The sequence below is a fragment of the Pleurodeles waltl genome, chromosome 12 (assembly GCF_031143425.1).
Source record: "Pleurodeles waltl isolate 20211129_DDA chromosome 12, aPleWal1.hap1.20221129, whole genome shotgun sequence".
NCBI lineage: Eukaryota > Metazoa > Chordata > Amphibia > Caudata > Salamandridae > Pleurodeles > Pleurodeles waltl.
Window position 1 is genome coordinate 274,387,523 of NC_090451.1, and position 13,101 is coordinate 274,400,623.

A 13,101-nucleotide genomic window follows, 5' to 3' on the forward strand; every position below is an offset into this window, starting at 1 on the left:
TGCTTTAGGAGTAACCTATTAGCAAATTTAGAACAGTAAGAGAAAATAGTCACAGTGCAAATGTAACGAAACTGAACAGGAAGCAGATGAAGTCAGAGAAAGATTGATCAACTGATGTAAAAAACTTTTAGACTAAATAAGGTGCAAACAGAAGAGAGGAAATAATTAATAGAGACGTGCTATCTCAAGGAATCCCATTCACCTAAGTCATGCATGCTCAAAGGACTATAAAGAGTCAATTTCAAACCAGTACCATTAACTAGAAGAAAACAGGATGCAGTAGCAAACCCTGACCCTTGTGTGCTTAATAAAACCCCAGTGGTGTCCCCTTCTAGGCGTCATCAGCAAATGGCCAGTGAGGATTGTGAGGTCTTCTTTTAGGACCTAGTAAGGGGCAAGAATCAGGAAAACTGCCTCATAGATAACTCATATTTGAAGATACTTGTGTACTCTCAACACACGCTGCCTAGCTACCCTTCCACACACCAACCTTACAGTTGTCTCACGCTTGCGTTCTAATCAGTTACTTGACTCCCATGCTTACACAAACCAAGCAACTTCATAAACACTCCTGTCGCCACAGTCTACCATAAGCAAACTGCGCATACTTTACATTCATCATATCTGATAGAGAGTCCTAGCTGCAGATTCCTTACTTTTGAATTTCCCAGGCATCAGACTGGATCTGGAAACTTTTGCTTGAGCAGAACCCCTGCTACCAATTAGGTGGTTTTGTCCGGGTCCATGTGTCATTGGCCTTGTTGCTGCTGGAAGTGACGTTGCAATCACCTATATAAGCTCTACCTAGGCATGCGTACGTTGGCTCTTTTCTTTCCACGCCAGTTAGCGCTGATCCGGAGAAGTGCTACCCCTCTGTCTGTTTTTGACAGTTTTTTTCGCCTTTTTGTCTGCTATTTTTCGAAGTGTCAAGAATGTTTTCTAAAAAGGCAGGTTTCAAGCGGTGTGCCGCATGTCACCTCGCCATGTCAGTTACAGACCCTCATATGGTCTGTTTATGGTATGTCAGGTGCAACCACATTTCGAAGTCGTCCTCGGACAGTTGGGCCATGGTGCCGAAAACTTTGAGGGGGTGGTCTCTAAAGCTATTTGCAGCCCGGCATTTGACGCCAGCAAGCATGACTCCTAGGAGATCCTGGTCCCGATTGAGGGGGAGGCTGCTGGACGGTTCGAGGAGCCTCAAGTCTTCGTCGCCGCACTTGAGGTCTTCGGGACACTCTGGGAAGAGGCACAGGAAGAAGAAGAAGTCCAAACGGACTTCGACTATGCCTTGTACTTTGGCTGGCGCGATGAGAAGCATTCCAGGCACGGTTTTGCAGAGCCTTTGTCAGGTCCCACTCTGCGCCTCACCCCATTTCCCAGAGCTGGAATGACCCCCACTCAATTGATAGACTTCTACAAGGCCATGAGCCTTGTGTTTGAGTGGGCGGACCCCTCCAGAGCGCCTTCAGGCCCCACAGGTCATAGGAGGCCCCATTGGGTTCTGCGCCAGAGGCTTTGTCCTCGGCTCCAGTGAGGTCTCGCGTATCCGATCTAACTAGCAGTGCGTCATCCACATCAAAAGTTAGTGATGATTGGGCAGCCGAGTGCATGACATACTTAGCTTCTCAGGGAAGTCGTGGTCACGCAGGTCTCATCCGGTTCTCTCACTTACAGTCCAGTCTCATCTATAAATGACAAACAGAAGCAGTATATGTTTCAATAATGAGTTTTAATAAAACAACTGCATCTTAGATAGCAAAGTGTGAGCTGCAATAACCAGGACGACACAACATGAAAGTATTAAAATTGTGACGAGAAGAGTGAAGCATAAAAACAACGCTATCCTATTGTCACTATTTTCGATGGGCTAATCCCTACCTAGGCTAGGATAGAGCACAGCATGTTAAGCTCTAATTCTTCCCTTCAGGTTCCCCTGGGAAGACATCAACCCCCATACCTGAGCAAAGGCCTGCGGTCTGCGTTGGCATTTGTAGCGAAGCATTCTGTAATCAGCATACAGTCGTGGTTCCCTGGCTGGAATCTCCAGTGGCAGTCCCGATGTCAATGCTCCAGACATCTCCAGCCCCCACCCACCCAGGGGCGCCAGCCCCATTCTCATTCCTGACTAATTAGTTGGAATGGTGTCAATGAACACCGGTTGCAGCGCCAACAGGGCCCACTGGTCCTTGGTCGTTTTACCATTTTTTGGATTACCAGGCATGGGGGAAGAATGGAAGGGGGGGGTCACTGGACCCTTTAGTACACCGGTTAGAGACTCCAACTTCATGTACTGGTATGAGCAACTAGGAGTTGCCAGTGGAGTGGACACCTCCCAGATACTGGCTTGCCCTCTGCACCTACTGTGGCTACAGAGGCGGGAGCATCTTATGCAGTGGTGGTAAAGAGGGCAGCTGAGGTCTTTGACCTCTATCTTCCCTCAGTGGCAGTCAAGACTAACCTCTTGACGGAGGTGCTTCAACCTTGGGCTTCCTCATCCGAACCCCTATTGCCCTTTAATTAAGCTTTGACTGATGTCCTACTAGGAACTTGGTCCAAGCCCAGCACAGGGGCTTCTGTGAGCAGGACAATTGCCTGCCGACGGTGCCCTGCCCTGGGTTATCCTAGTTTCCTCACCCAACACCCCACCCATAAGAGCTTGGTAGTTCAAGCCTCAATTTCCTTTGGCGTGTTCCCTGCAGCTTCCCCGGGAAGGGAATCAAAGAGGCTGGATAACTTAGGTAAGAAAATGTTTTCTTCCACCAGTCTTGCATTGTGATCGGTGAACACCGCATGCCTGTTGGACCATTATTCTCATACCTTATGGGATATGGCTGCCACAGGACCCGGGGGAGACCCGGGCCATTCTCTCCTAAGCAGTGAACAACGGGAGAGATGCAGCAAAGTTCACTATTGGGTATGGTTTGGACACGACTGACTACTTTCTGAAATCCAAAAGATCAAGGGTCTTTGCCCTATTCTAGATCTGTGAACCATAAATCTCTTCCTCAAAAAGGAGGAATTCATGGTGCTCACTTTGGCTCAGATCTTGTCTGCCCTAGACCAAGGAGACTGGCTGGTAACGTTGGACTTGCAGGATGCTTATTTTCACATCCCCATCTTGCCTGCCAACAGACATTACCTGCGGTTCAGGATAGGCCACGAGCACTTTCAGTTCACCGTGCTCCCCTTTGGCCTTACCAGTGTCCCTTGGGTGTTCATCAAGGTAATGGTGGTGGTCGCAGATCATCTGAGCAGGTCAGGGGTTTCGGTCTTCCCCTACCTCGACGACTGGTTGTTGAAGACGGGCTCGCCCCAGGCGGTCGTCGCCCACCTCCGACTACGGTGGACCTTCTGCATTTGCTGGAGTTCACTATCACCGTGCCAAAGTCACACCTGACTCCTCAGACACTCCCTTTCACCCGAGCTGTCCCGAACACAGCGCAGTTTCGGGCTTATCCTCCCTAGCAGCAAGTCCAGGATATTCAAGTTACGATGTCGATATTTCGGCCTCTATCCTGGATTTCAGTGAGAATGACTCTGAGGCTTCTGGGCCTCATGGCCTCCTGCACACTGTTGTTAAATCATGCCCGATAGCATATGCAGGCTTTTCAGTGGGATCTGAAGTTCCAGTGGGCACATCATCAGGGTAATCTCTGCAGATGTTGGAGGGAACTGCAAAGGACCTGCAGTGGTGGCTTATGAACCATGATTGGGTCAAAGGCAGACTCTTCTCCCTTCCCCAACCAGACCTAACAGTAGTGACACATGCATCACTCCTGTGATGGGGCTCCCATCTGGGAGAGGTGGAGATCAGAGGTCTCTGGTCTCTGGCAGAATCCGGACTCCACATCAACTTGCTAGACCTGCTGTGCAGTCCGGCTAGCATTGCAAGCACTGCTTCCCTCTGTCAAGTGGAAGTTAATGTAGGTGTTCCTGGACTACACCACTGCCATGAGGTACTGCAACAAGCAGGGTGGGGTAGGGTCATGGACACTTTGTCAAGAGGGCCTGCGACTCTGAACATGGCTGGAACAGCAGGGCATAAACCTGGTGGTTCAACACCTGGCAGTTTCTCTGAACGGCAGGGCGGACAAACTCAGCCATTGATGACAAGCAGATCACGAGTGGCGTCTTCATTCGGAAGTGGCACAAGGACTCTTTCAGCAATGGGGTGAGCCTTGCTTAGATCTTTCACCTTCAAAGAGAACGCACAATGTCAGCATTTTTGTTGGAGTTTCCAAGGTGACACTTACGCGGAGAGACTGTTCATCTTAAAGTGGAGTTCAGGCCTCCTGTGCGCCTTTCCGCCAATACCACTTCTGCCCAAAGTTTTGAAGAAGATTAGGAGTGACTGGGTCCAAGTTATTCTTGTGGCACCAGACTGGGCACAGAGAGTCTGGTATCCCAAGCTACTGAAAATTAGCATCGGTCCTCTAATCAGGCTGACCCTTCGGGAGGATCTTCTGTTGCAGCAACAGGGGAGGGTTCTCCACCCGAACCTGTGAACTCTGTGCCCCCTTGCATGGAGATTGAGTGGCAACAGTTAATAGCTTTTGACCTTCCACCCAAAGCATGCAGTGTTATCTTGGCAGCCAGGCATTCCTCCACTAAAACAATATACACCTGCTGGTGGCAAAAGTTTGTCAAATATTTACATAAAAATTTATCGACCTTCTTTCTGTCTCTCTTTCTGATATTCTTCTCTTCATTCTTGCCCTTGCCCAGCAGAACTCTGCTCTGGGAACTCTTAAGGGTTATCTCTATGCTCTGTCCCCCTTCCTGTGGCTGGGTGAAAAACCTTCTTTATTTTAATCTCCTATTATTATAAATAGGTTTCTGAAAGGACTTGTACATATGTTTCCCCCATCGCCCTTCATCACGTGTCAGTAGGACCTGAACCTAGTTCTCACAATCTCATGTGTGCTCCTTTCGAGCTGCTCCACAATTGTCCCCTCGGGCTGCTTACCATCAAGACAGCCTTCTTAGTGGCAATAACACATGCTAGGAGGGTGAGTGAGCTGCAGTCTTTATCTTCCAAGCCTCCCTATCTTACTTGTTCCCGGTCAAGGTGGTGCTTTGCACCCGGGCCTCTTTCCTCCTGAAAGTGGTGACCCCATTCTATTTTGGCCAGTCTGTCACCTTGCCCACATTTTATGCTCCTCCACATCCCTCTAAAGAAGAGGAGTGACTCCACAGTCTGGACCCAAAAAGAGCGTTGCCGTTCTACCTTGACTGCACAAAAGTGTTCCCGAGGAATGACCAGCTCTTTGTGGGCTATGTAGGAGCTAAAAAAGGTTGGACAGTACAGAAACTAACCATTTCGTGCTTGGTCGTTCTCTGACTCAAGATCTGCTATACCTTGCCAGAAAGCAGCCTCCTGAGTCGTGCTTGAGGAGCAGATTCCACAACTGGACCTGCTGTACCCTGGTTTTCCTTGACTATCGGCTAATGCAGCAGGTTGAGGCCTTTAAGGAAGCCATGCTGTATAGTTGTGGTACTCTTCTGGCTCCCTCTGGGGTGTCTTCTTGCCCCAAAGAACTGCAAGGTCCTCCAGTGGGCTACTGAAGACTGGTCCACCCTCTGTGTCATCTGTGCCCCTCAAACCCACCTCAGGTTGTGCATTGATTTTGGTGTCAACTTCACTCAGCCTCCAAGAACTGTGCCAGTTCCTAGTTGGATGCTGGTCCTCATGTAGCCAGAGGTCAAGCCGCTGCCGACAGCAGTGTCTGAACATGAACAGAATCAGTCTCGATCCTGACTGAGAATGCAATATGACTCAACTCCAGTACATCTGGTTCCTATATGTTCTGGCTCAGAGAAAACACTTCTGTATCACGGAGCCCTCCCACCACCTGACGAAGATGATGATGGGGGCGATCTACTCCTATATTATGATGAGGATGGTGTGTAGATGGATTTGCAGTAGGCCAGTGGGCTTGATACTTCCCCCCTGAAACTGGTTTTATTTTGCTCCCTAAACCTGCAATTTTATTAGTGTGATTAGATTTGTGGCTGAAGTTCTTGACCTAGACCTAACTTCTTTTGAAGTCTAGACAAATGTCCTTACTGAGGATTTCCACCCTGTGCCACTGTTGTCTTAGCCCTTACTCCCACTTAATGAAGCCCTGATGGTCATCCTTATGGTCACTTGCTCTAACCCTTGCTCTTGCCTACGAATGAACAGCCAAGTGGCCAGATGCCGCAGACCTGCGCCTGATGACCTGGCTTTTTTATGCTGCACCCTATTCCTGAGAGTTTGGTTGTTCATGCATCTACCAACAAAGTAAAACCTAGTTTTAACCACAGCTCCACCAGACAAGAAGTCAAAAAGGATTGAGGCATTTGAATGTCAATGTTCTGTTTTGCCAATTTGACTTTATGGTCAGTCAATGTGGTCTGCTTCTTTGGCTGGTATACGCATGTCCTATAGACTTAGCCGGCGACATCTTGGTGGTCCTTGAGTATTTAAGCACCGCTTTGGCTCAAACCATTCAAGACGATCACAGTGCTGCCAAGTATGTAATTAGGACTACACTTGATACTTCAGATTGCTTATGGCAAGTGGTGAGCACTAGTATGGTGCTTTGTCGATATGCGTGGATGCAATCCACTGGATTTTCTGAGGATGTGCATTCACCCTGTATGAGTGCCTGACATGGTAAGAGGAACAAGTTGTAATTCCTGCTAATTCCTCTTGCCAAAGGAGGACAGAGACCTTTGTCCTATTTTAGATGTTCGCCATCTAAGCAGCTTCCTGAGAAAGGACAAATTCAAAATACTCACACTAGTCCAAGTTCTGTCTGCTCTGGATCTGGGCAAATGTTTCCTTGGACCTCAAGGACACATACTTTCATTTTCATGTCCTGCCGTATCACAGTTGTTACCTGTGGTTCAGGTAGGCCAGGAGCGTTTTCATTTTTCCGTGCTCTCTTTCAGTTTTTCAAGTGCCCTTTGGGTATTTATGAAAGTGATGGTGCCGGTCGACGCCGGTCTTTGAATGTTGGGGATACCAGTTTTCCCCTACCAAGGTGAGATGCCTCAGTAGGTTGTAGATGGGTTCTCTATCAGAGAGCCAAAGTCACATCTGACTCCTCCACAGAGGTTTTCTTTTATTGCAGCTCTTCTGGACGGGCCTTTTCTATGCTCCCATTTAGGATATTTGGATGGGATGCCGATGTTTCTGCCATTAATCCTGGATCTTGATGAGAATGGCTCTGATGCTTCTTGGCTTGCTTGTCTAATGTATCCTGCTTGTCCACTTCATCATGGGACGCATTTACAGTCCCTGCAGTGGAATCTGAAGACTTGATAAGCCCAACACCAACTAAACCGGTTGGATGCTGTTTTATGAGGTAGTCTGCACAAGATATGCAGTTCTGGCTTTTTAACTACAACCTGACCAGTAGCAGACCTCCTTCCGTCCCCCCACCCAGAGGTGACTGTGGTGACGTTGTGTCCCTGGTGGGCTGGGGAGGTCATCTGTGAGAGGTGGAGGTCAGAGGACTCTGGTCTTCCACAGAAACCCAGCTCCACATAAATCTGTTGGAGCTGCGGGACATCTGTTGAGGCCTTCCTGACCTCCATTAAGGGAAGGCTGGTGCAGGTCCCACTGTGTTACTGCAACATGCAGCGGTGGAATGGGGGCCAAGAGATGTTTTGCCTCTAGAGTTGACTTGATTGTCAGTGCATTATTTGATTGTGAACCACCTTTTGGGATCTTAAAACCCCCAGGGTGGACAAGCCCAGTCGGCGACACCTAGTGGGTCATAAATGACAGTTGCATCTCGATGTGGTGCAAGATGTCTTCCAACAGTGAAGAGAAACTTGGCTGGAACTTTTTGCTACTGTTGAGAAGGGGTAGTGTCAAAATGTATGTGCATTTGAGATGCATTCAGTCTAAAGGGGAGCATCGGACTCCTGCCCGTGTGTCAACCTCTGCCACTCCTGCCCATAGTTCAGAAGAAGATCTGGAACCACCAGGTTCAAGTCATCCTAGTGATCCTGGATTGGGCCTAGATACCTGGACAGTCTGTGCATGACCATTTGTCCTCCGAGCAGCTAACTTTAAAAGGAAAACACAACATTTATTTATTGCACTCCTTAGTTTACAAATGAACTCAAGGCTGGAAGTTACTCCAAAGGTTTCTACGAGCTGCTAGTAGCCCTCGATCGACTGGTTGGGGATAACTAATCTACACCTATATGTGGGGAGATTCAGCAGCGGCAGTTCACTGTGTTTGATCTAACATAACTCCACTGATAAGGATATGATGGGGAACATCAACAGTTGCCCAACTAGTCTTTCTGAGCATATTCCATTCAAATAAGCCTCTCTATCTACTATAGCTCTGACTTGCTCTTTCCGTCATACTGATAACCACTGTGATTGAATCTTGAAAATCTGTGAAATATCTAGTGCTGGAGAAAAAAAAGTAACTTACCTTCAACAGCAGTTACTGTTAGGCCTATTAATTTTTTTAGTGGTCTACGAAGCTTTGCCCAATTACCATTTCGTGACCGCTCGGAGTTTCAAGCAGTTAGTGTTTTGGGCAGTTTGCACTGAAAATGTGCAAAGTTCTTGGGTTTGACTCCACAGTGAAATTGGAGATTAGCTTTGCAGCCAAAGTAAGAGCACGGTTATCTTTTGCTTTGAATCGCAAGCAGATATTTTCACCAGCTTTAGAATCTTTTAGATTCACATCAGGCTCTACTTTTGGTACTCTATCCTTCTAAAGCGCGCTTTAAAATCTGATCTACTTTGGCCTGTAGTGGAAGAGGAGTGCTCAGCGCATTCAGGTTATTGGGCAGTTAATTTTCAGTGCTGGGAATGTGCTATTGAAACACTAAATAAACACTGTTCTTTGCCGGAGGTCATGGTAATGTTTTACTTTTATATGCAAAACTACCGCAGCGCCCAGCCTGCCATGTGAAATGGTTAAAGCCTGTGAATCTGTGAAATGTAGCAATGCTGGAGAACTGTGGTTAATGGTTAAATAACGTCTTTCTTGTACACAGAATCATACTTTGGGAATCCAAATCCTGAAGCTGCTTAATACTTGTGTTTCTTTGTTCCATTAGTTATGTGATTCACCTCTGGGATCTCAACCATGAAGGGACATGGGAGAGCAAGGGGACATACGTTTATTATACGGATTTTATCTTGGAGCTAGCCCTACTTTCCCTGGATCTTATGCATCACATTCATATGTTGGTAGGTATTGCATCGGGTAAGGTGAGGCTCTGTCTGCTAAATTATATGTTTGTCACATTGTTGGTGTAGTTGAAAAGTGTGCGGATCTTTGTAGGTCAGCTTTCTTTTCTATTTTTAGGTCAAATTTGACTGCTGTTATGCAGGGTCACCATTTCCTCCTGTATTCCTGATTAAAAAAAAAAAAAAAAAATAGCAATGTTCCAAAATAATTTGAAATACTTGAAAGGAAGATTTGAGTTCTCGCCTGTTAAGAATTACAACAATCGTTTGGGGGTAGCATTTATTTGGGATGTGTTCAAATAGTTTATTATTGCCATTAGTATGCATCTTTAACAATTTTCGATGCAGCCACCATGACTTTCAAATGATACTGCACGTACCGTATGCAGAGGAACAAATAATTATGGCCATTTTCCTTTAACTCAACTATCCAGTTTTAGTGTATGTTTGATGAAGTGTTCTTCTTGTTACCTGCCATTTGTATAGTACCCTTCTACCAAGTGGTATAGTCTTGCAACACCTTTTCCCTGTCTGGTTCGAGACAAGAGTATGCCTGGTTGTAGGCTAGAGCCAGCTGTGCGGTCAAATACATGCCTAAATGATTGTTTGGAAGAGCGCATTGTTGGAAGAGTAGCAATAGCTGTGACTAGCATGAGAAAGAATTCCATCTTGCTGAATCAGAACATTTTCACTAGACTCAGACTAAGTGTGAATGTTGACTACTTTGAATTGGAGAATGCCAGGACGTTGTTTGATTTGATATCTAAGAAGGAATTGGAATATAACAATTTGAATATTCTAACACAGCCAGCAATGCTAGCATTGAAAGATGTTTCATGCCCTTGTTTTTTTTTTTAACCCTCTTTAAGACCCGTAATGCAGATTGTCGGTGGCATCAACGCTTTCAAATGTTGTATGACCACTCCAGTGAAACAATAGCTTCTGCAACAGCTAAACAAAAACATGAACTACTGTCTGGATCTACTGTGCATTCAATTGATGTCCTGCTGGTTGATTTTTTTCTTGCATTTTCATCTTTGTATGTTGTGCACTGTATATATTCATTCACATCATCTCACTTGATCACATTTGCACTGTGCTGTCACATGTAGCACTCCAATATTTGTTGGAATTGTCATATGAAAAGTTTTGAATATGATTCATGCTAACATTAAATCTGCAATTTTCTTTGCATTTCTTTTCTTGTCACATTTTATGTGAGTAGGAATTCTGTTTTCTACCAATTCTGTATTTATTACAGTTGACTGGCTTTAGGAGGACGTTGGATAATAGTGGCTTTATTGCCCTAGTTTCTTTGGATTGTAGGGGTTTTCCCCATTGTGTTTAATGCCCATAATGTACTGCATTAAAAACAAAAAGGCATGATGATGCGGCCGCTCCGCAGCATGCTATAGACATGCATGGGTCATCACACGTGTGTGCCTACAGAATGACGCAAGCACCATTTTATTTTTGTTATTTACTGATTTAAGGTGATGAATGTCACTTAGGTCAGCAAATAAAAACATTACATGTTATGTATGCAAAAGCGCTTTTGTATATAGTTAAGTACCCAGGATGAAATGACAGCTGCCAGGCCCAACAAAAAATAATAAAAGTAATTGCCCTTAAGGGGTGTGGTAGTAACTGAGGAGTGGGTAGGCGTACACATTGGTTGTGGGGGACAATAAATAAAAATAAACCCAGGTGGGTAGAGGAAGAGCAAAGCAGCACACAAGGGAGAGAGTAACACAGAGCGCGGGGTCGGTGAGAAGAATATGAGAGTGAGAGCAGCACACAAAGGTGAGGGTAACTTGTATCAGGAGTGGGGCAGAAGCACATAGGAGCCAAAGAGAAGCATATAAGGGAGAGAGCGACATGGAGCGCGCACGGTGGTCATGGCTGGTGTTTGGGAGGGAGAAGCGGCATGAGAGGAAGAGGGCTAGAAAACAGATCCACTCATCAATTGCTAAAAGGAAAAAAATAGTTCCCTAAATGTGAACAGATACAGATTCAATCAAAAGGATGGGAAAGAGGATATTCTCCATGGAAGGGATAAACAGAAGAAGGGGAAGGAAATCCATCAAATAAGAAGGAAGCAAATGAGAATGACATAAAGCTAACCAATGGGTGACCTGTAAGCCCACTAAGTTTTTGGGAAAGCCACAGTAGATCTTTCGTAGCATTGAGCTGTCTGGTAGGTGAGCCCTAAAAATCTCCGTCCTTATGTGACCTCTCCACTGCACACCACACCTTCAGTGCCATTCACAATGTATATGTACGGATATGTGGGGAGTGCTGTATCAGGTTAGTTAGACGTGCAGTATCAGGTTATTTGCAGGTCCTTTTTTCAGCATAAACACTGCCTTGAAAAGCATGTGAATGCTTTACAGCATTCTTTTATAATGCAAAGGAGAAAAGGCAGGTGCAATACGACTTTGGGTGGATGTTTAACATAAGACTCAATTGGTGTCGTATTTTTTGTACAGATGTGAGCAATTATAAACATTCTGTGATCTTCGTTTGCTGAGAAACTGATTGCTAGCAGGTATCTAATCATTACATTAACAGTTCATGTCAAGATCTGGAAATCCCTAAAAGTACTGGTCCTATTCAGGTAACCATTGTGAAACTTGAGAATGTTCTCAGTTCAAAAATAAAACATTTACAAGTGGAGCTAAACAGCATCAAAACTGAAGCCTGAGGAGAGGTCAAGTTTTGAAAACAGTCATAGAATATTAAGACAACAGTGACCACGTGATCAGGCTACAATTTAATAGTATTCTGCTTGGCTGAGGGATTTGTTAGTTGTCTGCCTTCTAACTGTGGGCTTAAGCTGAAGGCAAGGTTTAGTATATAGCGGGAGGAAAGGGAATTTAACAGCTGTAGGCTAAAGCAGCATGTGTTCAACCGTTCTATTAGCACGTGATCCCCCAGTCACCCTTTGATACAGGCAGAAAAATCATCTGTCTCTGGAGTGCTTCATATTCTTGCTTTAGGATTTCAGTGAGTGGAATTAATAGGTAACATCAGCAAACTCAACAATGTACTCCACTTCTATTGAACCTCCTAATTTTATAATTAGGCTAAGTCTCAAAATGAGTCACCCCATGAGTCATCTCTTAGCTATAGAGGCTGCACCTAAAACAAAATCTCGGTTTTGCTTGGATTAATTTGAGTTTAGGAGTCATCCATTGGTCTACCGTGGGTCCATTAGTACAGAGACCCTCACCATTTTTCCATTCTCAGATCGTAAAAGCTTTCCAATCGTGCATACCCTCAACTAATTTCTGGACCGAGCCTTGCGTGGCCTGTTGTAGTACATCGTTTTGATTTCCATATTTGAGAACCGATTCTACTGCCATACTTTCTAGACCGGTGGTTCCCAACGTTTTCACTTCTGTGGACCCCCACTTTATCATGAATGGACCCCAGGGACCCCCGCTGAATCATCATCATTGGAATCCGGGGACCCCCCACTGAGTCATTACTGGAAGCTTGGGACCTCATTTGTCAATATTTATTAATATTTTTTAATTTTCTAAGCAGTCGCGGACCCCCTGAGAAGCCTTCGCGGACCCCCAAGGGTCCCCGGACCACAGGTTTTGGGAACCACTGTTCTAGACGCTTGGTGGTGGGACAAGTCAGACACTAGATGATACTTTCCTGTGTCTGCAGGTACAGTGCAGCCTTTTTAGGTTTGACTGAAGTGGTGATTGTGCATGACGAACATATTGTACTTTATACATCATCCTCAAAGAAGCTTTCGTTCAGCCTCTTTCAGAAATAGGATTTTTTGTTGTTGTTGTTGAAATAAGTATTTTAGTTTCACTTTCTTTCTCGGTGTACACTTCCACCTCTTTTGGAAAGCATGAGGGGCTATTTCTATC

At 45.5% G+C, this 13,101-nt stretch overlaps 1 protein-coding gene across 1 annotated transcript in view; it reads left to right on the forward strand.

Moving 5' to 3' along the window:
* AMFR (autocrine motility factor receptor) overlaps window positions 1-13,101 on the forward strand; it is a 487,879-nt gene that overhangs the window by 150,251 nt on the left and 324,527 nt on the right. The window contains exon 6 of the mRNA XM_069215844.1: window positions 9,079-9,211. Within this exon, the coding sequence (XP_069071945.1) occupies window positions 9,079-9,211 (133 nt within the window). The remainder of the gene's footprint in view (window positions 1-9,078; window positions 9,212-13,101) is intronic.